The sequence below is a fragment of the Castor canadensis genome, chromosome 16 (genome assembly GCF_047511655.1).
Source record: "Castor canadensis chromosome 16, mCasCan1.hap1v2, whole genome shotgun sequence".
NCBI lineage: Eukaryota > Metazoa > Chordata > Mammalia > Rodentia > Castoridae > Castor > Castor canadensis.
This window is the reverse complement of record NC_133401.1, coordinates 16,286,617-16,312,000: the sequence shown is the minus strand read 5'-3', so window position 1 is coordinate 16,312,000 and position 25,384 is coordinate 16,286,617. Positions and strand designations below refer to the sequence as shown.

General features: G+C 55.5%; 1 protein-coding gene across 3 annotated transcripts; it reads left to right on the top strand.

Annotated features, from left to right (window-relative positions):
* The first annotated feature begins 1,811 nt into the window (after positions 1-1,811).
* Exoc3l2 (exocyst complex component 3 like 2) lies at positions 1,812-24,774 on the top strand. 3 transcript variants are annotated; one of them, XM_074057606.1, is made up of 12 exons: positions 1,812-1,941; positions 6,018-6,553; positions 8,987-9,620; positions 12,049-12,160; positions 13,465-13,566; positions 13,904-14,004; positions 14,174-14,284; positions 16,819-16,954; positions 20,339-20,461; positions 20,652-20,807; positions 21,772-21,893; positions 24,110-24,774. In XM_074057606.1, exons 2-12 carry the CDS (start codon positions 6,034-6,036, stop codon positions 24,399-24,401), a joined length of 2,409 nt encoding a protein of 802 aa, XP_073913707.1. In that variant the 5' UTR covers positions 1,812-1,941; positions 6,018-6,033; the 3' UTR covers positions 24,402-24,774. The 3 variants fall into 3 exon arrangements, with proteins under 3 accessions (XP_073913707.1, XP_073913706.1, XP_073913705.1); XM_074057605.1 differs by lacking the exon at positions 1,812-1,941 and adding an exon at positions 3,885-4,420; XM_074057604.1 differs by lacking the exon at positions 1,812-1,941 and adding an exon at positions 3,886-4,415.
* Positions 24,775-25,384: the final 610 nt, after the last annotated feature.

Genomic DNA, 25,384 nt, shown 5'->3' with positions numbered 1-25,384 from the left:
AATTAAAAAACTAGGACTGGGTGCTGGTGGCTCACACCTATAATCCTATCTTCCCAGGAGGCAGAGATCAGGAGGATCATGGTTCGAAGCCAGCCCAGGCAAATAGTTTTCAAGACCCTATCTTGAAAAAAACCCATCACAAAAAAGGGCTGGCAGAGTGGCTCAAGAGGTAGAGCGCCTGCCTAGCAAGCATGAGACCCTGAGTTCAAACTCCAGTACTGCCAAAAAAAAAAAAAAAAAAAACGGGAATAGATCCTACAGAGGCCACAGCCGTGATGGATTACTGGTGACCACAGCTCTGCCTGCAGAGGTTGAGCTGGGGAAGCCAGGCCAGCTCCTTCTCCTTCCCACACTGACCATCCAGCCAGTCCCTTCTCCACCTTCCCCGTAGCTTATTATCCTGAAAATTGGGTCCTTGAAAATTGGGTCTTCAGATATTGGACAATGAACTCTGCCCTCTTCCCCAGCCTCTGTGTCCACAGAGCTCAAGGATGTCCTAGCCAGGACTTTGTCTGGATTGGTGATCACTTGTCCCAGGTCCAACACACAAGCCTAAAACCCAACCTTCAAAGTGACCCTAGGGCCTGGGTTGTGGCTCAGTGGTGGAGTGCTTGCCTGGCATGCCCAAGGCCCTGGGTTCCATCCCCTGCACTGCAAAAAAAATTTTTTTTAAAAACCAATGAAGCTGCTTTGGTGCACTGACAGTACAGCGGAAAAGTCAATGATTCTGAAAAGGAGAAAGAGGATCTGATTTTTTCAGGCTGTGGAAGGCACCCTACAGGAGTTGACAAGTCAAAGCCATGTTCTTGGGAGAACAGGGTTGGCCAGAGGGCCAGAGGAGACCAGAATGATAAGGATAGCAGGGGCAAGCCAGCCATTGTGGTGCATGTCTGTAATCCCATGAATCAGGCAGAGACAGGAAGATATTGAGTTCAAGGCCAGCCTGGGCTACATAGTAATACCCTGTGTTGGAAAAAAGAAAGGAAAGAAGGAAGGAAGGAAGGAAAAAAGGAAGGAAGGAAGGAAGGGAAAGGGAAAGGAAAAGAAAGGGAAGGAAGGAAAGAAAGAAGAAAGAGAGAAAGAAAGAAAGAAAAGAAAGAAGGAAAGAAAAAGAAAGAAAAGAAAAAGAAAAGGCCAGGTGCCAGTGGCTCACTCCTGTAATCCTAGCTACTCAGGAGGCAGAGATCAGGAGGATTGTGGTTTGAAGCCAGCCTGGGCAAATAGCTCACAAGACCCTATCTCAAAAAATACCCAACACAATAAAGGGCTGGTGGAGTGGTTCAAGGTGTAGGCCCTGAGTTCAAACCCCAGCACCACAAAAATAAAAAAGAGAGAGAGAGCGAGGGAGAGAGAAAGCCCAGGCTATGCTCCTAAAAACACAGCCTTTCTTTAGCAAAAGAAAGCCATGAACCCAAAGCCATGTCCTGTGCCACCTCCTTTGGGCCCCAATCCCAGCCCCTGGAGCGAGCAGGACTTTCAACCAAGTCTCCATCTGACCCATAGCAGGGGACCCCAGAGGCTGGCCAGCTCCTTTGGCGACCCCACCCGGTTCTCTCTCAGAGGCCTTGGCCTTGCCTGGGCTGGGGAGCGGCTCTGGGCTCTGGTCCAGCTCAGGGGTGTCTCCCTGGGGTGCCCAGGATGGTGTTGTCACCTTGGGAGGCGTGAAGAACAGGCAGGGGGGCGGGCGGATTCCGGCTGGGGCCCGGAGTGAGGGTGGGGACAGGCCATGGCACTTGTCCCTCCCAGTCCAACCGCAGGCTGGCCTGAAAGTGTAGACAGATAAGGAGTCCTTCCCGCCCCTGGCCCCAGAGAGGGAGGGGTTTCCCGACAGGAAATTGTCCTCCTCCAAGCACCCCCCCAGATCCAAGCTCTCCGCAGTCCTGGCAGAAGTAGCCTGGGGCAGGACGGCAGAGGGGACAGAGGGACAGGCACAGGACAGAGGTGAGTGTGCTGGGGGAGTGGGGAGCATTCACACCCCCAGCCTCTTCTGCACTGCCCCCGGAGTTGGCTGCACCCATGTTCTGTGATCCTCTACCTTGAACCCAGAAAGGGCATGGCAGGGGGGCAAAGAGAGAAGGTGAGGCCTGACCCCAGTGGGAGTCAGTAAGGAGAGGGAAGAGGGTTGCAGGGGAGACCTTGGGGACCTTGGGGGCACAGACAGGTGAAGAAGGAGAGTTTGAAGCCACCAGCAAAGAAGAGAGATAAGTGACATTGGGTCCAATATACTGTGAGTCCAGATGGAAAGACTGAGGCTGGGCAGGGATTGAGTGGTTGTTTTTCCTAAGAGATGGGGTCTCAGAGATGGGAGATGGCTGGATTGAGATTGACATGGGCTGGCCGATGAGAAGGTGTGTTTGGGGACCAGGACTGGACTAGAGTTATATCGGTCAGAATTGGAATTTAGGGACATGCAACTGGGAAAGACAGTTCTCAAACTAGTATAGTGGTTCGCATCTGCAATCCCAGCACTTGGGAGACTGAGGCAGGAGGATTGAGAATTCCAGATCAGTCTTGGATACATCTCCAGACCATGCCTAAGAAAAAAAGAAAATAATAAAATAATGCAGACCCTGAAAGCAGAAGTTTGTGCAAACAGTGCGGAGGGTTTGGGGCTTTGGGAAAAGCTTGGCATGGAGGAAGAAGGAGAGGAGCTCTGGGGAGGGGGAGCTCTGGGGGCCCGAGACATCCTGCAGGGGCCAGGAGGCTGGGGGCTTGACGGAGGGGAGGCCTCGGAAGTGAGTCAGGGGCCCGGGCACCGGGAGGCAGACACGGGCGTCGGAGCGAGCAGGATGTCGGAGCCAGGAAGGGTAAAGAGGTCTGGGCCAGTTTTGGGCCAAGGTTGCTGCCAAGGTTGGGGGGTGTCGGAAATGCTTTGGGAGTGTTTGAGTTAAATCGAATCTTGAGGGGGGGGCTGGAACCTGTCCTGGGGATGATGAAACCATTTTGGGGTGAGGTGTGTGAAAGCCAGTTTGGAAGATGAGGACAGAGAACTCGTGTGCAAATAGACGTGTGCACACTCTGGGTGGGGGGAGGGCTGCACACGAGGGGTTGCTATGACGACTGCCTCCTGGGGGGGACAGGGGACCATGAAGACTGCAGAGAGGTCAGATGGCATGTCCAGAAACAGAAGGGCCTACAAGCAACAGCTGAGGTCTAGAGGGTGAAATACAGGGAAAAGGGGGGACTTTGCCCACCATCAGCCAACCCAGGATCCTCTAAAATCAGCCTCCTTCCTGGTCTCCTGTCCTGACCCTGACCCTCATCTGCTCAGACTCCTGTCCAGGTTACAAACAACCTGTGGGTCCAGTTGTAGAAGAATGAGTGAACCACTGATATTTTATTCACACAGTTTTCTCATAGGCACAGGGTGGAATATTATGCACCCCTTAACACAAATGAGCTGGAACTTTATTGATGGACATGGGTACATCTGACAAGCTCATGATGTGAGCAAAAGAAAAAGGAAACATCCAGTTGGAGGGTACAAATAGTTTGATAACTATTTCTTGAGCATTTGAAGCCACGTAAGGTGATATATTTTTTCTGGCTACGATGCTATGCAGGCAGATGGACAGACAGCACATTCCAGATACCCATTTTTTTAGGAGAAAGTTAGATGCACTGGCACCCAGGATGGTGTTCTGGAGCTGCAGTGCACTGAACTCTCATTTTCTGCTTCTGCTTCCTGAGTGCTGGGATTACAGGTATGCATCACCATGCTTTTATAAAGCTGGGTTCTTAAAAAAATCTAGCTGGGCACTGGAGGTACACACCTATAATCCTAGCTACTTGGGAGGATGAGATTGGGAGAATTGAAGTTGGAGGCCAGCCCATCTCAAAAAATCAGAGCAAAATGGACTGGAGGAGTGGCTCAAGTGGTAGAGCGCCTGCTTTGCAAGTGTGAAGCCCTGAGTTCAAACCCCAGTTCTACCAAAAGAGAATCATCTTCCTATGACTCTCAGTGTCCTCAGGAGAAAGGCCTTGTGTGGCCTGCTCTCCACCCACCCACCCCTTCCAGAACCACTCACTGTTCCTGTCCCCCTCCCCAAGGAATGAACTGTCAGCCTCCTTCCTTCCTTCCTTTCCTGTTTAGCACCCATGCCCGAGTGCCTGCTCTGTGCTTGGAGCTGGGGACACAGTAGTGATTGAGCCAGCCCTGGCTGTGCCCTCCTGGGACTCCTGGTTCAGTGTGGGACACAGACCCATCCCCAGTGACAACCTAGAGTGGGCAGGCAGGGAAGGGGGAGCCCCAAGAGGGGCTCTGACACAGCCTTCGGGGCAGGGAGGGCCCCCTGGAGGAGGGCGCCTTGGGACTGGATTCCAAAGCATGGAGAAGAGGCTTCTGTGTGGAGGAACAGCAAACTGAAACTCAGAGGAGCCTGGAGTCAGGAGGCTGAGGAGGCAGCAAAGCGCTGGTGAGGTATCAGCTGCCAGGTCACACAGGCTGTGGTGAGAAGTCTGAGCTTTGGCTGGGGGTACTGGGGAACCATAGAAGGATGAGGAGGAGGGGAGGGACAGGTTTGTGCTACACTGTGTCCGCAAAGTAAGATGGAGGCACCAAGACTGGAGGATTGAGACCATAGAGGGGTCAGGGCCACAGGGGATCCAACAATGGGGCCACAGTTCGGGGGAGACTTAGAGATGGAGTGGCCAAGACTTAGGAAGTTGTGAGCCTGTGACAGCAGAGACTGGACTGGGACTGGCTTGGTCACCACTCTGTCCCCAATGCCTGCATGGGAGGGGGAGGTCACAGACCTAGTAAGTTTCTTTTCCTCTTTCTCTTTCTTTCTTTCTTCCTTTCTCTTTCTTTTTTCTTCTTTCTTTCTTTTCTTCTTTCTCTCCTCTCTCTCTCCCTCTCTCCTCTCTTTTTTTCTCTCTCCTTTTCTTCTTTTTTTTTTTTTTTGCAGTACTGGGGTTTGAACTCAGGGTCTTCACCTTGAGCCCCTCCACCAGCCCTTTTTTGTGAAGGTTTTCTTTGAGGTAGGGTCTCACAAACTATTTGCCCAGGCTGGCTTCAAACCATGATCCTCCTGATCTCTGCCTCCTGAGTAGCTGGGATTACAGGTGTGAGCCACCAGTGCTGGCTTCTCTCTCTCTCTCTCTCTCTCTCTCTCTCTCTCTCCCCTCTCTCCTCTCTCTCTCTCTCTCAGTGCTGGGGATTGAACCCAGGGTTTTGCACATGCTGGGCAAGTTCTCTACCACTGAGCCTCCCCCCCTCCCCAGCCCTTGGAGCTCTTTCTTTTGTTTGATATTTTTGAGACAGGGTCTCACTATGTAGCCCAGGCTGGCCTCAAACTTGAGATCCTTCCACCTCAGTCTCCCAAGTTAGCTGGGATTATAGGCATGAGCCACCATGGCTGGCTATACCCAGAAAGTTTTGCTGCAAGAACGAATGAGACAGAGGGGAGAGGAGAAGCAGATGGACAGGAAGATGAGCAGGGGAAGGAGCTGAAGTACGGGTCCCACTCACTCACTGTCCAGCCTGGATGTCTGAGTGGGTAGATGGTGGGTCTGCCCTGGGCAGGCTGTGCCCCCTTGGGAAAGTCCCTTCCCCTCTCTGTGCCAGTTACTTCATGGAGTAGGAAGGGCAGTGCCGGGGTTTGAACTCAGAGCCTCATGCTTGCTAGGCAGATACTCTTATCGCTTGAGTCACACTCCTGTCTTGCACTGATCCTTAAGGATGAGGCAGGAGGAAGGCAGAGAAAGGTGCTGACTGCGGCTACTCAGGGGGAAGAACCCAGGGTCCAGGGTCAGAGAGCAGTGATTACAAATCCCAGCTTTGTTCCTGAATTACTGTGGACCCTTAGGTCAGCGCCTTTGCCTTTCTCACCCTCACTTTGTCCATCTGTAAAATGGGTACAGTAATAGTCCTTCTCCCGATCCCCCAGAGGGCTTTGGGGACTAAGGGTTACTAAGTGCCCACTTAGACCATGCCCCAAAGTGCTCCGCACACAGGGTCATCGTCACCAACACCACCATGGGCACTGACACCATCGATGGTCCTTATCTTTCCCCAGGTGTCCACCGGTCAAAATGCCCATCCTGAAGAGTCTAGGGGTGGCAGACCCTAAGGTGCCCCGGGCGGGAACCCTGCCCCTGAGGTCCTCTCGGAACCCCTTCGAGGAAGTTCCAGGGCTGGAGGAAGAGGCTGGAGAGCTGGGGACGCTCCCCAATGGGACGTCTTGTCGCCGCCGTGCCACCCTGGAGAAGCTGGCAGGCCTGGCCCCCTTCCGGCTGGGCTGGTCCCCAGGCCGGCGGGCTGGCAGTCCTGGGGACGGGCCACCCCGCTCTTTCCTGGGCCGGGTGCTGGCACCAGGGATTCGAAGGGGCTCGGCAGATTTCGGCCTCTTGGCCAGGCTCCAGGGGACCCGAGCCCACGGTGACGATGAGGCTGCCAGGGAGGCTGCTGGGAGACTGGCCTTCCTGCGCCTGGGGCGCGGGGCCAAACCCCGGCGCGCGTCCTTGGCTGAGAGGGTGGTGCCTGCAGGCGAGGCCGCCCCCGAGCCGCCACCCAAGGTCCCGGAGCCCCCAAAGATGAAGGAACCGCTGTCAGGTGAGTGGAGTGGGGGGAGGGGTCCTGGTGAAGACTTGAGGGTGACGCGATGCTGTGGCCATCTGCCACCTGTGATGCCCTCCCCACCCATCCTCCATCTGCCCACCCACCCCAGTCCATCCTCCTCTCCCCAGGGGGCTTCAAACTGGTCCCCACGTCCAAAGCCAATTAAAGCCCCAGGGGACCTCCCCGTGTTCAAGAACCCATGGGGGTTCCATTCCTTCCTCTCCCCAAGCCCAGCCTGTCCCCCCAGGACACCCCACCCCACCCCACCCTGTCCCCTAACTCCACCTTCAAGTTCATCCGACTCCATCTTCAAATTAATCCTCTACATCCTCCCCCACAATCTGGCCATCTAGATTAATTCCTAGGGCCACCATAACAAAGGACCACAAACTGGATGGTGTCTGAGCTTCCAGGGAATGTGGCATTCCTAGGACTGTGATGCATCACCCCAACCTTTCATCCTCATGTAGGGTACCCCCGCCTCCTTTTTGGCAGTACTGGGACTTGAACTAAGGACCTCACGATTGTCAGGCGGGTGCTCTACCGCTGGAGCCACTCCACCAGCTCCTGCCGTGTCTCTTTACATTGTCTGTCTGTCTGTCCCTGTATCTCCCCTTCCCCAGACCAGCCATATGACATTAAGTCCTATGATCCAACCTATGACCTCTAGAAAGTCCCTAACTCCTACTAAGGTCACATTCTGACCCTGGGGATTCGGACCTCACATGTCTTTTGGGGGACACACAATTCCACACATGACCCCATCCCATCCCCATGCTCACCCAATCCTACACCACACACGGGTGTCTTCCTCTAGGACTTTCTGGTCCCACCCCATATTAGGTCATCCGTAATAACTCCTTGCCTGCTCCCTTCTGCAGATTCCGACTCCATCCCAGTGCTGCTTTCCTGACCTTCATCCCCATCCCAGACACTCTCCCTCCAGCCCCATCTTGACCTGGACCCCAGCCCCAGCCCCTCCTCCCGCCAGGCCCCTGCTGCCCCTGTGCCCAGGACCTCCCCGCAGCCTCTTTGTCCTCTGGTGCCCTCCACATCCTGGCCAGAGGCTATTTCAGCCCCAGCTCCCTGGGGACTGGGAGGGCACCGCAGGGAGGTGAGGAGGGGGTGACTGGAGCCCCCGCCTTCTGGAAACGGAAGGGCAGGAATAGCACTGGCCAGGAAATATTTTCCCTGCCAGGGAGGAAGCAGAGGGAGGGGAGGTGTGGAGGGTAACTCTGGGCTGCTGGGACCCGGGACCCTCCCTCTGCCTCCACTGGAGGTCTCCCAACTTCAGGACTCCCCTTTTGGAGTGGTGAGTCTGATCCATCAGAGTGCGAGCTCACCCCCACAGTCACCCCATCCTGAAGACCTCAGCTCTGGTCCCCATATCGTCCCCATTCCAAGCTTGTCCCTGTTGCTGCCTTTGCTGGGCTCCATCTCTCTTTCTTCACCTGACTTTGACTTTCTCCCTCTGTCCCCCTCCATACCCTCCTCCGTGTCCTCATGCCACCCACCTCTCCCATCCCGCCCTCTGACAGAGTGTGCTTTTCTACTCCTACCCCCCCCTTGTCCCGGCCCCTTCACCTCCCTCCCTCCCTCCTTCTGTCCACCTTCTTCCTACTCTCCTGACACCTGCTAACATTGTGGCAGAGATCCCTGGGCAGGTTTCAGTTCCGTCTGCCTGCTCTAGCCCTTGTCCTTGCCCCTGTCCTCCCCCCCTCCCCCCCTGCCCGTGTCCTGGCCCTGTCCTCCACCCTCACTTCTCTTCCTCCCTTCCTCCCTCCTTTTCCTGGACTTCCTCCTCCACCTCTCCCCCCCCCCACCAACTTCCCCATCTTCCTCCCTCATCTTACCCACTCTAGGGACCTCATATGCACTAGGCAAGGGCTCTACCCTGAACTACATCCCCAGCCCACAATCCTGCCTCCACTCTTGTTGCCATGCTGGGGATTGAACCCAGGGCCTGGCACTTACATTCTATCATGTCCCCAGCCCTTTTTTGGTTTTTTGGTATTGGGGCTTGAACTCCACAAGTACACAAAGTGTAGTCCCTACATCTTGAACCACTCCACCAGCCCTTTTTTGTGTTAGGTATTTTCGAGATAAGGTCTATTTGCAGGGGCTGGCTTTGAACCGCGATCCTCCTGATCTCTGCCTCCTGAGTAGCTGGGATTACAGGCGTGAGCCACCAGCGCCGGGCTCTGTTGTTATTTTTGAGTCCAGTCTTGGTGGCCTTGAACTCGCCATCCTCCTGCCTCCTACTCCCGAGTAGCTGGGATTATAGGCGTGCACTACCACTCCCAGCTCATCCCATCCCTCCCCTGGACTCCTTTCGCCGCCCCCACGTTTTCCCTCTGTCCAGGTCCTCTTGCCCTATGTGGCACCCTCTGCCCCCAGCTCCATCCCGCGCTGGCTTTGTCCCCGCAGTGCTGGAGATCCTGAGCCTGATCCAGCGGCGCGAGCTGGCGCGAGCTGACGAGCACATCCTGGAGCTGGAAGCCGAGGAGCTGGCGTCGTCGGGGGGCGGCGCCCCGGGGCCACCGCAGGCGGAGGGCGCGGGCGGCGGGCGCCGTGCGCGGGATGTGGCGCTGCTGTACGAGGCCCTGCAGCGCGAGCTGTGGGCGCTGGTGCGGGAGACGCTGGCGGGGCCCGGGCTGGGCGCGGGCGCGGGCGCGGGCGCCGTGGCGCAGCTGGGCCAGGTGCTGGTGCAGGAGGAGGCGGCTGACGGGCGGCGCGGCCCCGGGGCGGCCCGCAGGCTGCGCGCGCGCTGGGCGGAGGCGGTGGCGCGCGCGGCGCGCGAGCGTCTGGAGGCGGCGGCGCCCGGGGCGGCGGGGGGCCTGGCCGGCCAGCTGGAGGCGCTGCGCGCGCGGCTGCTGGAGGACATGGCCGTGGTGCGGGGTCGCCTGGCGCCCGCCTACCCCGCCGGCCTGGGCGCCTTCGGCGTCTACCTGCGCGGCTACCACGGCGCGCTCGCCGAGTGGCTGGCGACCTCGGCGCGCAGGAGGCTGGCGCTGGCCGATCGCTACGCTCTGCTGCACTGGCACAACCAGGTGTACCCCAGGTGAGCCCCTGACCGCGCGGACACCCCAGCCCCACCCTCCCTCCCCAGACCACAGGGACCTGCGATCAGCCAGCCTGTCCACTCTAGCTGGCATCCGATGGCGACACCATGCGCCCTTGCAGTCCTCAGCACGGTGGCACTTTTTCTATCATTGTCGTGCTGGGTGGGGGCACATGGCGGCATTTGCCGAGGTTCTTCCAACGTGTCAGCCGTATCATACCCAAATTCACCCCTTCCACCGCTCTTCTGGGTACTTTTTTTTTTCTGTCGGTACTAGGGCTTGAACTCAGAGCCTACACCTTGAGCCACTCCACCAGCCCTTTTTTGTGATGGGTTTTTTCAAGATAGGGCCTCATGAACTATTTGCTGGGGCTGGCTTTGAACCGCGATCCTCCTGATCCCTGCCTCCTGAGTAGCTAGGATGACAGGCGGGAGGCACCGGCGCCTGCTCAGCACAGTGGCGCTTAAAATCCTAGAGCAACACTGTCCATCCCCTCTGCTGCACCCTGGATCCTTCCAGAGCCTCTGCAGCCTCAACACTCCACCCTTCCATCCCTAGAATCTGAGCACCTTTAATCCTTCCAGAACCCGAGCATGGTGGAGCTACATTTCTAGAATCTTAGTGACATTGACCTGTCTTCACATCTGAGCACTGTGCACTCTTCCAGACCTATCGGCACCATAAATGTTCCAGTTCTAAACTCTCAGCGCAGTTCTGAACTTCACAGTCCTAATAGCTCAGTGAGGTGGAACTTTCCAGACAAGAACATAGCCGGGTGTGGTGGTACACGCCTGTAATCCCAGCATTAGGGAGGCAGAATCTGCCTGGGCTACACAGCTGAACCCTGTCTCCAAAAAAGAAAAAAGAACATTCCATCCATGAGAGTTAAATGACTACTGTCTTAGCTGTCACACTTCCAGTCCTAGGATTTCAGAACAGTGGGTCACTCCCCTGCTAGAATCTGACTCTCAACCTTAGTACAGGTAACCCTTAGAATTCGAGAATTTTGCTGGGGATGCGACTCATCCCCAGCAAGCAGGAGGCCCTGAGTTCAATCCCCAGTACTCCCAGAAAGAATTTTAGAATGCTTACACAGCAGGCTCAGCATTGCTCACTCTTCCAGCTTTAGAACTGTGCCATTCACACACAGCTCTGTCACCCCTAGAACCATAGTGTAAGGAGTCAAATCCTGCACCTTAGCCTCATCCACTGTTTGGCTCTCACCCCCAGGGTCAGAACTTTAGTGAGTTCTGTGGAGCCACTGACTCTCCCAGTCTAAAAATTTTTTGGTGGGAGTGGGATTTGAACTCAGGGCTCTGCACTTGCAAAGCAGGAGCTCTTCCACTTGAGCCGCTCCTCCAGTGCAGTTTGTTCTGGTTATTTTGGAGATGGGGGTTTTAAGAACTATTGCTTGGACAGGCTTCGAATCTCGATCCTCCAAATCTCAGCCTCCCAAGTAGCTGGGACTGCAGGCGTGAGCCACCGGCGCCTGGCAAAACCCTTCTTGTGCGGGGTGTTGAATTTGGTGCCCAGCTGTCACTGGGGCACATGTCCTCTCCAGGGAAAAGAGAGTTGGCCACCCCCAAACCACATGTGAGAGATGCGGTGGGTGGTTCTCCAGTAGAGCCAGGATGGCTGGGCAGGTAGCAGCTACCAGTATGGACCATGGAGAGCCCAACTGGGGACCACACTAATCAAGGTCTCCGCTCACCTGTGAGAGGTGGCTGCAGAATAGGGTTTCTGGAAGCTTCCTGGAGCAGTGGAATATGGGTTAAGTCTGATTTATAAGGAGAGTGTGTTTTGGGGCTGTGTGTTTTGGTTTTGGTTTGATTTTTGGAAACAGGGTCTCTATGTAGCCCATGGTTGGCTGGGAACTTGTGATCTTCCTGCCTCAGCTTCTTGAGTGCTGGGATTACAGGCATGAACCACCATGCCCAGTTTGGAAGATGATATTTCTGATGGAGTAGATGCCGTGAGCAAAAGTCTGGCATGAGGGTGGGTGGTGGGAAGCGTGAAGTGACTATGGTGATGCTACTCAGTCCTGGTTTGCACAGAAGTAGGAGGAGTGTGGGGGCTGGACTGGGAAGGCCCCAGGGCCAGGTGAGGTGCAGGACCTAGGAGCAGAGGCACAAGGGAGCTTCAGTCTAGCAAAGCTGACCGTGGGGGAGGCCTTGCGTGTCAGATCATCAAGCCTGAACTTGACCCCTATAAGTCTTGCCCAGACACCATCCATCAGGGAGCTGACTCAGAGAGCTGGAGCCAGGAGGTAGCAGTTCCAAAGACTTCCTTTAAGTGATAAGCAAAGCTGGCCCAGAGAGAGGAAGGGAGTGGCCCGGGGTCACGGGCTTGGTGGGCGTGGGGACGTACTCAGGGGGACATGCTTAGCCACCTCTCACAGACCTCCCTGTCTCTTCTCCCCACCCCCAGAGAAGTCCTAGGGCTGGTGGACATGGTTGCCCTGGAGAATGGGGAGCTGGGGCCCCTTCTGTCCCCCGGCACCCTGCTGGGTTTGGAGGATGAGTGTGTCACAGATGTTAAGGTACCTGGGACTTGGGATTGGGGTGCATTCTGAGAGAGGGAGGGGTCACAGTAGGCCTCGGGGGCTCTTCTCTCCATTCACTGTTTCTGTTTCTCTTCAGCTTTGGGAATTTCTGAGTCCTGTCCAAAGGCGACACACATACATAAGCCCATAGTGGTCATTTCTGTGTTCCATGTCACCTCCCAAGCACACACCTCTAAGGGGAGTAGAGACACTTAAAAAACATTGAATAAAGTCAGAGCTTTCAAGTCTTAGATCGAGAAGCCAGGCACCAGTGGCTCACGCCTATAATCCTAGCTACTCAGGAGGCAGAGATCGGGAGGATCGTGGTTTGAGACCAGTCCCTGGCAGTTAGTTCATAAGACCCTATCTGGAAAAAACCCAACACAATAAAGGGTTGGTGAAGTGGCTCAAGTGGTAGAGCACCTGCCTAACAAGTGTGAGGCCCTGAGTTCAAATCCCAGTGCCACCAAAAAAAACTTTTAGAGCAAGACGACCTTAACTCAGCAATAGGGCGTCAAAGGATCTTTGCTCATGAGCAGATGATATGGTTAATGACAGGCTGGGCACAGGCACCACGGAGTCCATTGGCCCCTGCCATCAACCTGCAGCTGGCCACAGTGGCGTTTCCCGTCTGTCAGTCTTGCTCTAGCCATGGCATCCAGATGCAGATTCCTCCGGGGCCTGGTGGAATCACACCTAGTGACTGCACCTAGTCACTTTGACTTGTTAGTTGAAAACAGCCCATTGACCAGTGATTCAGAGGTTCACAAAGCTTGCAATTCTTTTTATTTATTTATTTATTGGTACTGCGATTTGAACTCAGGCCTCACGTTTGCTAAGCAGTCACTCATACCATTTGGGCCATGCCACAAGTCCTTTTTTGTGTGATGGGTTTTTTTTTTTGTGAGATATAGCCTTGAGAACTATTTCCCTGGGCTGGCTTCGAACCACGATCCCCCTGATCTCTGTCTCCTGAGTAGCTGGGATTACAGGCATGAGCCATCAGGGCCTGGCTAAAAAATGACTGTGAGATGGAGGAAGCTGAAAACCACAGGCTCTTTACAGAAAGCTCAAACCAGAGCTGCTGGAATGCTTTAAATGGCGGAGCACACTTGCCTAGCAAGCTGTGAGGCCCCGAGTTCAAGCCCCAGAAACACCAAAACAAACAAACAGAAAGCTCAAACTTTAGGCAGGAGGGGAAGGCCTTGGGGAAGTTTTCTGGCCCTGCCTCTCTCCACAGCAGCACCTTGAGCTTAGAGCTCCTGGCTGGAATCCAGCCTGTCCCCTTCTCCCCACTGTAGGCTCAGACACGGGCAGCCCTCCTTCGAGTACTGCAGGAGGACGAAGAGCGATGGGGTGGTGTGACCGATCACCCCAGCAACCTGGCCCAGGATGTGTGTGAGGTAAGAAGGAAGAGTGTGGGCGCTGGTGGCTCACACCAGCAATCTTAGCTACTTGGGAGCCTGAGATCTAGAGGACTGAGGTTAGAGGCCAGCCTGGGCAAATAGTTCGTGAGACCCCATCTCCAAAATAACCACAGCAAAATTGACTGGAGGTGTAACTCAATCAGTAGAGCACCTGCTTTGCAAGTGTGAAGCCCTGAGTTCAAATCCCAGTCCCAAAAAAACAAAACAAAACAAAAAGCATCTGATGGAGGTCAGATGGACCGTGCCGAGTGGGTGGGGAAGGAGCACCTTGTCCACACCACTGCACCCCTTTTCTTCCCTCTGGCCCGTGCAGCTGCTGGAACAGCACACAGAGAGAGCCCCCCGCATCAGCAAGGAGTTTGGGGAACGCATGGCGCACTGCTGCCTGGGGGGGCTGGCGGAGTTCCTGCAGAGGTAGGAGACTGGGGCTAGGTGCGGGGGGAAGGCCGGGGCATCAGGACTGGGGATGTGACGGAGGAGATGATGGGCAAAGGTACTGGGGTCAGATCACAGGCTTTGGCAGGTGGTGGGGGCAGCCCCGTGGGTGCCCCGTATACCATGTCAGTTGTACCTTCCCCCCCAGCTTCCAGCAGCGCGTGGAGCGATTCCACGAGAACCCAGGAATCCGGGAGCTGCCACCTGACTCCTACATCAGCAGGACCATCGCCCTGGTCAACTGTGGGCCCCCCCTGAGGTGAGTGCGTGGCAGCTGAAGGGAAGGGGGCCCCATTCCTGGGTGGGGATCCCAGAGCTGACCCATGGTAGGGCTGAAGGCATGGCTCAAGCTGTAGAGTGCCTGATTAACCAGTGCAAAGCCTTGAGTTCAAACCTCAATACCACCAAAGGAAAAAAAAAAAAGCACCAGAGCTGACCCATGGAAGCTTAGAAGCATAAAATCTGGAGCCAGGCACCGGTGGCTCACGCCTGTAATTCCAGCTACTCAGGAGACAGAGATCAGGAGGATCATGGTTTGAAGCCAGCTGTGCAAATAGTTCACCCGATCCTATCTTGAAAAAAATCCAACATAAAACACAGCTGGAGGCATGGCTCAAGTAGTAGAGCACCCGTGAGCAACCCTGAGGGCCTGAGTTCAAACCCCAGGTGCTACAAAAAAGAAAAAAGTAGCATAAAAAATCTGCAAGTTGTAGAAATAGCCCACAGCATCCTGGAGGATTAAAATTACAATCAGAATATTGACATGTTAGGATTATGGAAACCTAGATGCTGCACTCAAAGACTAAGAAATATATATATGCCTTTTTATCTTACTTAGTTTTTTTATTAACTTGTCTTAAATTGCACTTAGTCTTATTTACTTGCTTATTGGTACACCCTGAGCCCTTAAATTGCATCTAAAAAATTGATAATGTAGTCAGGTGTGGTGGTTCCTGCCTGTAATCCCAGCACTCAAAACATGGATCTCGAGTATGTACACACATATACACATATATTTCTTGGGGTGGCACTGGGGTTTGAACTCAGGGCCTCACCCTTGCTAGGCAATCGCTCCACCTGAACTACTCCCCCAGCCCTCTGCTTCATTATTTATTTTTGGATTTTGGTGGGACTGGATTTTGAACTCCGGGCTGCATGCTTGCAAAGCAGGTGCTCTCCTGTTTGACCCACACCTCCAGTCCACACCTCCAGTCCAGTTTTCTCTGGTTAATTTGGAGATGGTGTGTGGTGAACTGTTTGCCTGGGCTGGTCTCGAACTTCAGTCCTCCCGATCTTAGCCTCCCAGTAGCTAGGATTATAGGTGTGCACCACAGGTGCCTGGCTTGCTTTGGTTATTTTTAAGATAGGGTCTCACTCCATATTAGGCTAGGCTGGCCTGCACTGTGATCCTCCTACTTATGCTTCCCGTGTAGCTGGGATGGCAGGTGAGCACCATCACACCCAGCTTTTGTTGTTGGAGATGGGGTCTTGAGAACTTTTTATCCAGGCTGGCTTCCAACTGAGCTCTGCCTCCCGAGTGGCTGGGATTACAGGAGTGAGCCATCTGTCCTGACCTGGATGAAATTTTTTTCTGAATACTTTCCAGCCGAGGCTGGTTGAGGATACAGAGGACTGACAATGCAAATAGAATATTGTGCCTGCTTCTCCCTTTTCCTCTTAACAGCATGGTGACCTTTCCGTTATCACCTAAAGACTCCTCATCCTCTGGAGTTGGGGTGCAGCTCAGTGGTGGAGTGCTTCGGGGCATGCCAGGCCCTGGCGCCCAGCCCCAGCCCCGCAAAACAAAACAAAACTAAACTAAAAAACTTCCATTGCTCCATTTTTTGTTTATTTGGTTTTGGATTTTTTTTTTTTTTTGAGACAGGGTCTCACTCTGTAGTCCAGGTTGGCTTCAAACTCAAGATCCTCCTGCTTCAACCTTCCCAGTGCTGAGATTACAGGTGTGCACCACCACACCTGCACCCTCGCACTTTTTAAATATCTGAACCATATCCCACTGGTCGACTGTCCTGTCAGTGATTTAGTCATGCCCATAGACAAGAACCCTGCACACGTGTCACCTCTCATAAGTGTGGGGCCTCTGAGGGGTACACTTCCAGAAGGAGGTCTATAGGAAGGAAGGGAGGAGGGCTAGGAGGAATTCCAGAATCGCAAAGCCAGGTTTGGTGGTGCACAACTATAATCCCAGCTACCTGGGAAGTTAATGTAGGATTGTGCTCCGAGCGAGGTCAGCCCCAGGCAAAAATAGAGACCCTATCTAAAAATAAGCAAAGCCAAAAGGGCCGAGGGCGTGGCTTAAGTGGCAGAGGGTCTGCCTAGCCAGCATGAGGCCCTGAGTTCAAATCCCAGTACTGCAAAAAGGAATTTCAGAGTTGCAGAGGTATATTTAGAATCACAGAGCTCTACACTTTCACCAGAAAACAAGAAGAGAAACAAAAACCCAGGGAGACCTCTTCCATCCCCCAAATACCCAAGACACCCCAAGACAGTTCAGCCTCAGCTATCCTCCCAGATATCCTCCATATCCCCAAAATTCCCCAGACCCCAACATCCTCCAATCCTAAACATTTTACAACCTCCCTGGCACCCCTAGTCCCCAGATGCCCCAGCCTCCTGGGCACCCCGATAATTCTCAAACCCTCATCTTCCTCACTGCCTCACCCCCAGTCACTCCTGTACCCCACAAAACAAGTTCATCTAAGGGAAGAACACTCCAAGCAGCTGGGCTGAGATTTTGGGGTTCCTTGACTTTGGCTCCACTGATCCCCGCAGGGCTCTGGCCGAGCGCCTGGCCAGGGTAGGACCCCCCGAAAGTGAGCCTGCCAGGGAAGCTTCAGCCAGCGCCCTGGACCGTGTGACCCGGCTCTGCCACCGTGTCCTGGCTGACCTGCTGTTCCAGGAGCTGCAGGTGAGCAAGGCAGGGGACAGGGAGGGGCTGGGCCAGGACAGGGAGTCCCCCCAGTTCCCACCAGCCCAGGACTCGGTGTTGGGGGAAACAGGGTGCAGTGGGGGTGACGGCCATGCTGGGGCTGTTTGGGGGGGTACAGGAAGGAAAAGGTGGGTGGCTATGGCCCTGGGGAGGACAGCTACCAGCAGGAGGGGGGCTTAGGCACACTGAGCTGCCCCAAATCATACCCAACTCTTCTACGTCTTTGAGCCCCATTCCCAGTCTCTTGGGGCCCTTTGGTGCCCTGAGGGACTGGGTTCAAATTCTGCAACTAGGCCGTGATGAGGGCTCCCCTCTGAGCTCCAAATTGTGTCAGAACAGCCAGAGCCCACAGAGCAAAAGCCAGAATCCCTGTCATGGCACAAGTCTGTCCCTTCCTCTCTTGGACCTCATCTCCTCCCGCCTTCTGCCTCACACACTGCACTCCAGCCATACCAGCCCCTTGGCTGCCCCTTAACTCAGCCAGCACCTTCCTGGCCCTGGCCCTTGGTACTTGCCTTTCCCTCTGCCTAGCATGCTCTCCCTCTGAGAGCCCCGTGGCTCCCGTCAGCACCTCTTTCAAGTCTTGGCTCAAATTTCACCTTCTTAGTGAGGCCCGCCTCCCTGATGATTTGAAGTAGTCCTTGGTAAGCAGGGGACTGTAGTGCACATCTGTAGTCCCAGCTATTTGGGAGGCTGAGGCAGGAGGGTCACTCGAACCCAGGAGATCAGGGCCAGCCTGGACAACGGAGCAAGACCCCCATCTGTTAGAAGAAACTTGAGACACCCCTCCCCTCCTAAAGCATTTACCCTGGCCTACCTCTCTAGATAGTGTTGCTTTCTTGTTGTTCCTCCCTTTAAGATTCTGGGTATGGAACCCAAGGCCTCCCGTGCTAGGCAAGCACTCTACCACTGAGCCCCAGCCGCCCCCTAAAATCCGCCCCCTCCCACTGGACTGTATGCAGCTCCAGGGCAAAAATTGGTTGGCATTTTTTGTGGGACTGGGATTTGAACTCAGGGCTTTGCGCTTGCAAAACAGGTGCTTTATAGCTTGAGCCACCCCTCCAGTCCATTTTGCTGTGGTTATTTTGGACATGGGGTCTTGAGAACTATTTGCCCAGGCTGGCCTCAAACCCTGATCCTTCCGATCTCAGCCTCCCAAGTAGCTGGGATTACAGCTGTGAGCCACTGCTCTCGGCTCCAGAGAACCATTTAGAATCCCCTAACATTATGTCATTTCATCAGTTGACACTTCAGCAAATATCTCCAAAAGATAAGAAATCCTTTTATAAACAGTTATAGCCAATAATGTCACTTGACACGTTACAAATGGAGCAGCAATAGAAGCTGAGGACATCGGGTGACTTTATTCTCAGCACCTTCCTGTGACATGGGTCTAGTGTCGGTTTCATTTTACTGAGGGCCCGAATAAAGCACGGCCTCAGTAATCCAGCTCAAGTCTATGGGGTTTTTCCTAATTTGTTTGTTTTTGTGACACTGTCACTTTTGTGAGGATGCCATTTTGTAGCCCAGGCCGGCCTTGAATCCTCTATCCTCCCGCCTCAGCCTCCCGAGTGCTGGGATTACAGCCTGCACTGCCACACTCGGCTCAAGTCTGTCATTTTAATCTATAAATCTCTGTATATGTTCTGAGGCAGAGAGGGCAAGAAGTAGGGAAAGTCTGAGCAAACAAGGTCGTTCTGGGAGAAAGGAAAGGAGAGAGATTGGGAGAGACAATGTGACAGAGGGGAGGGGACATCAGAAAGGGACAGGGACTTGTAGAGCTGTGTTCAGATGCCATGTGATTGCCATGAGTTTGGGGAAGTGTGTGCGCACATGTGCACAGGTATGCAGCGTGTACACGTGTGCTGTACGCATGCGTGCATACATTGCATGTGTGCGTGCGTGTGCATTTCGTGTGCGCACGAGGCGGGTGTGGTCTGGGAGGACCCTCCCCCAGGGTCACTTTATGCCCTGCTTTTCCATGAGTTCCCCCACGCCCCGCTTTTGGAGGTTCAGAAACAGGGCTGCTGTCAGGATGAGGTTGCTGAAGAAGTGAGGTATGGGGACCTGCTTCAGACCCCTGGATGTCACCTCAGTAGTCTCAGCCCCTCACATTCCCTGTGTCCACCCAGGTTGCAGTGTCACCCCCCCCAGCTCCATCTCAGGGACAGACCCATTGCCACCAGCCCCCAGGCTCTTCTGCATGCCTCCCCTACATGTGGGGCTCAAAACGCCTATGAATTCAACCACCTGGATCCCCCTTCCTCCTGCCCTCCACCTCCAGCCTCCTCCCTCAGTCCTCCCATCTGTGGTAAAGCACAAACCTAGCTGGGCACTGACGGCTCACACCTGTAATCCCAGCTACTCAGGAGGCAGGGATCAGGAGGATCACGGTTCGAAGGCAGCCCAGGCAAATAGTTCACAAGACCCTATCCTGAAAAACCCTTCACAAAAAAAGTATAGCCCTGAGTTCAAACCCCAGTACTGGAAAAAAACAAAAAACAAACACAAACCTGACCTGGTTTCTCCTTCCCCTGCTCAAAACCCACCATGGCTCCCCAATCCCTGTCCTCCCTCCCCCCCGCCTCGGGGGGAAGGCTGGCTCTCCTCTACCCTGCATGCTGGGCCCTGCATGGCTGGTCTCCACCCTGCATCTTGTACCACCTGTGAGGTCACTGTCTTAAAATTCCAACCGTCCCCCACCTGGGACTTGCCTTGCTAGGCAGGAGCTCTACCCCAGAGCCACACTCACATCCCTTCTGTTTGTATTTTGTCTCAAATCTTTGCCCAGGCTAGCCTCCGTGGTTCATCCTCCTGTCTCTGCCTCCCAAGTAGCTGGGATTAAAGGCATGAGCCACTGCACCTGGCCTAAGAGTCTTACTTGTTGTAAGCGGGTGCCCAGTTTGCATTTTGCACTGTTCCTGGTGAATTATGCAGGTGGTGTTGTCAGTCACATGGATCTCTGCCCTGGTCCTTGTCCCCTCACACCCATCTGAAATCTGTAGCTCTTCCCTCTGATGGAGCCATGGGTCCCCTCACTCCTCACCTGACTAGCCATGCTCATTCTCTGATTCTCAGCCTCCAATTCCCCCCCTCCAGGAAGCCCTCCTTGACTGCTATGCCAGTTAGGCATCCCCTCTGGGCCTCCCGCACTCATGGGCCCTGCAACTCTGTGCTGTTACTATCTGGGGACCAATCTATCTGTCCCTCTGAACGGCGAGCCCCAGGAGGGCAGGGCAGGGGCTTTCTCCTCCCTGATGTGTGCCCAAGCACGGCCCAGCCGGTTCGGCTCAGCAGGGTTTAAAGCGGGAGGAGGGGCGGGAGAAGGGAGAGAGGGTGACTCCCCCACGCGCTGTCCCCCAGCCGCACTTCAACAAGCTGATGCGCCGGAAGTGGGTGAGCAGCCCGGAGGCCCTGGACGGCATCGTGGGGGCGCTGGGTGCTCAGGCCCTGGCCCTGCGCCGGATGCAGGATGAGCCTTACCAGGTGAGCGCGAGCGGGGGCGCGGGGGCGCGGGGGGCGCGGGGGGCGCGGGGGGGGGGGCGGGGAGGCGAGTCCCTGGGAACAAGGGCGACACGGGCAGGACAGTCAAGAGAACACTCGGGGCGAGGTTGGCGCGCCGGGGTCCCGATCGGTGTCGCGGGTGGGCGGGGCTCACACCCTCCGCGGTCCCCAGGCGCTGGTGGCGGAGCTGCACCGGCGCGCGCTGGTGGAGTACGTGCGGCCCCTGCTCCGCGGGCGTCTGCGCTGCCGCTCCGCGCGGACCCGAGGCCGCGTGGCGGGGCGGCTGCGGGAGGACGCGGCGCAGCTGCAGCGCCTGTTCCGGCGGCTGGTGAGTGCGGCCCCGGCGGCGGGCGCGGGGACGCGGGGGGACACGGGGGGACACGGGGTGCTGGGCGGGGGGTGCCGCTGTCCAGCGATCGTGGGAATCCGATCGGTGCGCCCAGGGCGCGCTCTCCAAGCGCAAAACGGAAAGAATGGTCCCGGCCCATTGTCACCGGGATGCCATCGGCCAAGTCCCGTTAATCGCGTTGCAGAGTTGACAAACGCTAGCCATTCTTGTGAGCACATCTGCAAGCTAAGTGCGACAGAAACTCGGAACCCTAACCTCTCCAAGTCCAGGAATCTAAAGCCACCAAAGCTGACCCCGTTGTAACCCGCCGGGACCCACTTCAAACTTTTCCAGTTTCTGGGCTGCAGTTCTTGAAATGTTTTGAAACTCTTTAAAGAGATAATTGCGGATTTGTAGGCTGTCCCAAGAAAACAGAGGGCACTGCTCCCCCTGGACACTTTGTCCAGTTTCCCTCTAATGGTAACATTCTGTGAACTTGGACTTGGTGTCGTCCCCACCTGACCACATCACCTCCCCCTCCCGGCTGGGGACGGAGCCCAAGGCCTTGCATACGCGAAGCTAGCGCTCTAGCTGAGTCACAGCCCTTGGAATAAGTTTTGTCTCTATTTTTATTTTTTTGCTTTTGTTGTTTTGAGACTGGTTCTCCCTATGTAGGCCAGGCTGGCCTGGAACTCACCATCCTCCTGCCTCAGCCTCCCGAACAGTTTTGTCCAGCTCCCAAATTATCTGCAAATCTGGAAATAGATTAGCTAATGGATTTTCCTTCAAATATCCAAAAGTCTCAGCTAAACAACCCCTGGCCAGTCTTGACTTCAGATCCTTTTTATAGATGGGGAAAACCGAGGCCAGGAGGAGTAAGGCTGGGCCTTGGGAGAAGGGTGGTGGTCAGGGGAGGGGACATGAGCAAAGTGTGAGCTCTGGGCTGTCCCCACCCTCCCCGCAGGAGTCCCAGGCTACGTGGCTGGATGCGGTGGTGCCACACCTGGCTGAGGTCCTGCGGCTGGAAGACACACCCAGCATCCAGGTGGAGGTCGGGGTGCTGGTGCGGGACTACCCAGACATCAGGTGAGCGGGCCGGCCACCCCGCCGTCCCTGGCCCAGGTCCCCGGCGGCCTTGGCATCCGTCCCTGCGTTTCCTGCCTCCCCGGCGGCGAGGGAGGCGGCGAGCGTGTCTGACGGCCGTTTCCTGCTCGAGTCAGGGCATTATTAATAAGACTTTCCTCCCGCCGCCACCACCACCACCAGGTCTTGCAAACAAACAGGCGGCCACAGGAAAGCCCAGGGCAGGGGGGCTGGCGGCAGGAAGGGCCAGCCCGGCAGGGAACCGTGGGGGACACGGGGACACGCATGGGCACGCGGGCGCACACGCAGCAGGCGGTGGCAGGCACAGGCACCATCCTGCTGGGCCACTTCCTTTCTGAGTGACCTTGTCCGAGCCTCAGTTTCCTCTTGGGCTCCCTAGGGGTAATAGTACCGTCCTTGTACGATTATTACAATTCATCTTTCAGTGTCATCTGAGCCTGCGATAACAATGCCACTTGTTCTTTGGCTGTAGTAGGATTTGAACTCGGGGCCTCGAACTTGCTAAGCAGGCACTCTACCACTTGAGCCACTCTGCCAGTGCTTTCCTTTAGGTTATTTAGCTAATAGGGTCTCACTTTGATGCCTGGACCTCTGGGCTCATATTTACGCTTCCCGTGCAGCTGGAACGACAGGCAAGCCCCTCCCAGGCTTTTATGGGTTGAGATGGGGTCTTGCAAACTTTTGCCCAGGCTAACCTTGAACTTCTATCCAATCTCTGCCTTTGGGTTAGCGAGAATTGCAGGAGCGTCACCCTGCTCAGTTTTGCTCATTGAGTCTTTACGTCAGTTCCAACTCCCTGGCAGGCACAGTTAGGACTGGGGGGTGGCCCAGTGGTAGAGCACTGGCCTAGCGTGTGTAAGGACCTGGGTTCAAACCCCAGTACTGCCAAAAGAAAAAAAAAAACGAAAAAGTTAAATTAAATTAGTTTAGCTGGGTGCTGGTGGCTCATGCCTGTAATCCTAGCTACTGGGAGGCTGAGATTGGAAAGATCAAGGCTCAAGGCCAGCCAGGGCAAATAGTTCAGCAAAATGGACTGGCAGAGTGGTTCAAGTGGTAGAGCGCCTGCTTTACAAGTGAGAAGCCCTGAGTTCAAACCCCAGTCCCACCAAAAAAAAGAAAAGTAATTTATTTTAGAAAATATTCAGGGAGCAACTCATCTGTGTCAGGCAGAACCCATGCTACCAAAATTCCACAGTTAACAAGGTGATGCCCTTGGGACTTGAACCCAGGGATAGACTGGCTCAAAAGTCAGGACACTATACTGTCACACCACAGTGCTCTCTGTGAGTGCCAGCGGCCCTCCCAAACTGTGACCCTCCCAGTCTCTGCCTGTCAACTAGCCAGGATTACAGGAGTGAGCCAGTGCACCCAGCCTTCAAGCTGCATTTAGGATGTACGTTTTGGAGCTTCAGGGTAAAGGGTTATGGGGGGCGGTAAAGGCACTGCTCTGGGGGGTGGGGAGGAAGGTGGCGTTTGCCAAGGCCCCAGATCTCTGTATGAAACGAAAGTTCTGGAAATGAATGTCGGGGCTCAGAATCTTAAGTTGAAATATATGGTGATTCTGGAGGTGTGTTTTGGATCAGTGAGCTGGAGTTGAGGTGGGGGACAAGGGGACATTTCTGGTGGGTTGGATGGGGGGTGGAAGGGAAGGGTCTCTAAGGTGACTTTTACTCCTTGGAGAGAAATTTTGGTGGCCCTTGATTCTGGGAATGGGTTGGGCGTGGTGGTGAAGTGAATATTCTGAGGCTAAATTTGGGGAAGAATGTTCTAGAATGACCTACGTGGAGAGGCACTGAATGGAAGTTTGGATGATGGTTTCAGAATTCAGTGGTGCGGAAGGCTCTAGGCTTGACCTGGGGGAGGTGAGGGTTGGGGGGGGTGACACTTCTGGGCTAGGTGTAAGTGGTGACAGTGGGGCCCTTAGAGAGGACAGGCACCATGAAACGGGTTTGCTTGGAGTTGAGCGGGTGACAGGAACCAGGCTGGACACAGGAGCCACCTGGGCTCCCGTGGGTGGGGACTGAGTTAGTCTGGAGTGGAGGGAAGACTCCAGAGCAGGGATCTGACATGAGGGAAGGGAGGGGACAGGCGATGACACAGGACCAGGGGCAAATGAGCTCCAGAGCTCGGGCAGGACACAGCTGGGGGTCACACGGAGCCAGGGACCCCCGTGGACCTGTCTGTCCCTCTGTCCCCAGGCGGAAGCACGTAGCAGCTCTCCTGGACATCCGCGGCCTACACAGCACGGCCGCCCGCCAGGAGATCTTGGCGGTGGCCCGGGACCTGGAACTCTCTGAGGGTGGAGCCCTGTCACCTCCTCGGGACCGAGCTTTCTTCTCCGACATCCCTGTGCCCCGCCCGTCTTTCTGCCTCAGTTTCCCTCTCCTCTTGGGTCACCTCCCTGTCTCCCGGCTGGCCAGGCCCAGTCTGGCCTGTCTGCCCCTGCGGCCTCGGCCTCCATCTCCAGCCAGGCCTCGGGCCCGCCGCTGAGGCTCCCCTCCCAGCCCCTCGCCTCAGTGTCCCCCAGTCTGCTGCTGATGCGCCATCCTCCCCTGGGGTCCCCTATGACTCTCTGCCTGGGACTCAGAGCCCTGGGATGGAAGGGGCCTCAGAGTCCCCACCCAGCCCCAAACACACCCTACAGAAGGGAACCGGAGACCAGAGGGAGCAGAGCCCTGCCCAAGGCCACCGACCCCATTCCCAGCACCCCTCCCCCACAGCCCAGTGTGGCCAGTGGCCTTCTGGAAGGTTCTTCAGAAATTTCCCAGCCCCACTCCCCCTTCCCCTAACCTCAAGGTCTGGCCTGAATCCAACTATTAAGAATGTTCGATACTTACAATAAAGAGGTTTCTATTTAACTGTAGGAAGGGCTGAGCCCAGCATGGGGGAGGAAGGGCCGGCAGGGCCCCGGGCCAAGGGCTTCTCACACGCCCAAGGCCGGGCTGGGCTCCAGCTCCCGGGCAGAGGAGCCCCGGGAGGCCTGAGGGAGGCCAGGAGCTGCCGGTGCCCTGGGCTGTGTGGCTCTGAGGTGGGCCCTTGGCTACTCTGAGCCATAGTCGGTTATTTTGTCCAGCCCAAAGTGTTTGCCTTTCTTCTCTGGGCCTGGTGGCACCACCTTGGCATGGCCTCCTCATCCATCCTTGGCGGGAAGCTGTGTTCTGAGAGGAAGGAGGTTGGGGGTAGGGCCGGCAGCATCCAGGGCGCCCTCCTGGGTTGACACAGGAAGATGTCAGGGTGGGAAAATGTGCAGCCTCTCACCCCCAGCCCCGCCGGATCCTGGTCCCCACAGAGACCTCGAGGGCATCTCTCTGCTGACCCCTGTGCCTCCGGCCTGAGCTGGACAGGGAGTGATGGATGCTTCCTGCCCTGTGCCATTTTATTTTATTTTTTTTTTCCCTGAGAAGTCCAAAAGAGGAGGCAGCCAGGGGTCAGCCCTGAGACGGGCTTGGAACTCACGCACGTTTGAACTCAGA

What these genes read in the sequence shown, in the direction of transcription:
- Exoc3l2 (XM_074057606.1), top strand. Translation starts at nt 6,034, where the DNA reads ATGCCCATCCTGAAGAGTCTAGGGGTGGCAGACCCTAAGGTGCCCCGG. An exon ending in GATGAAGGAACCGCTGTCAG is followed by an intron (nt 6,554 to 8,986) that starts GTGAGTGGAGTG and finishes TTGTCCCCGCAG; the next exon opens with TGCTGGAGATCCTGAGCCTG. An exon ending in CACAACCAGGTGTACCCCAG is followed by an intron (nt 9,621 to 12,048) that starts GTGAGCCCCTGA and finishes CCCCACCCCCAG; the next exon opens with AGAAGTCCTAGGGCTGGTGG.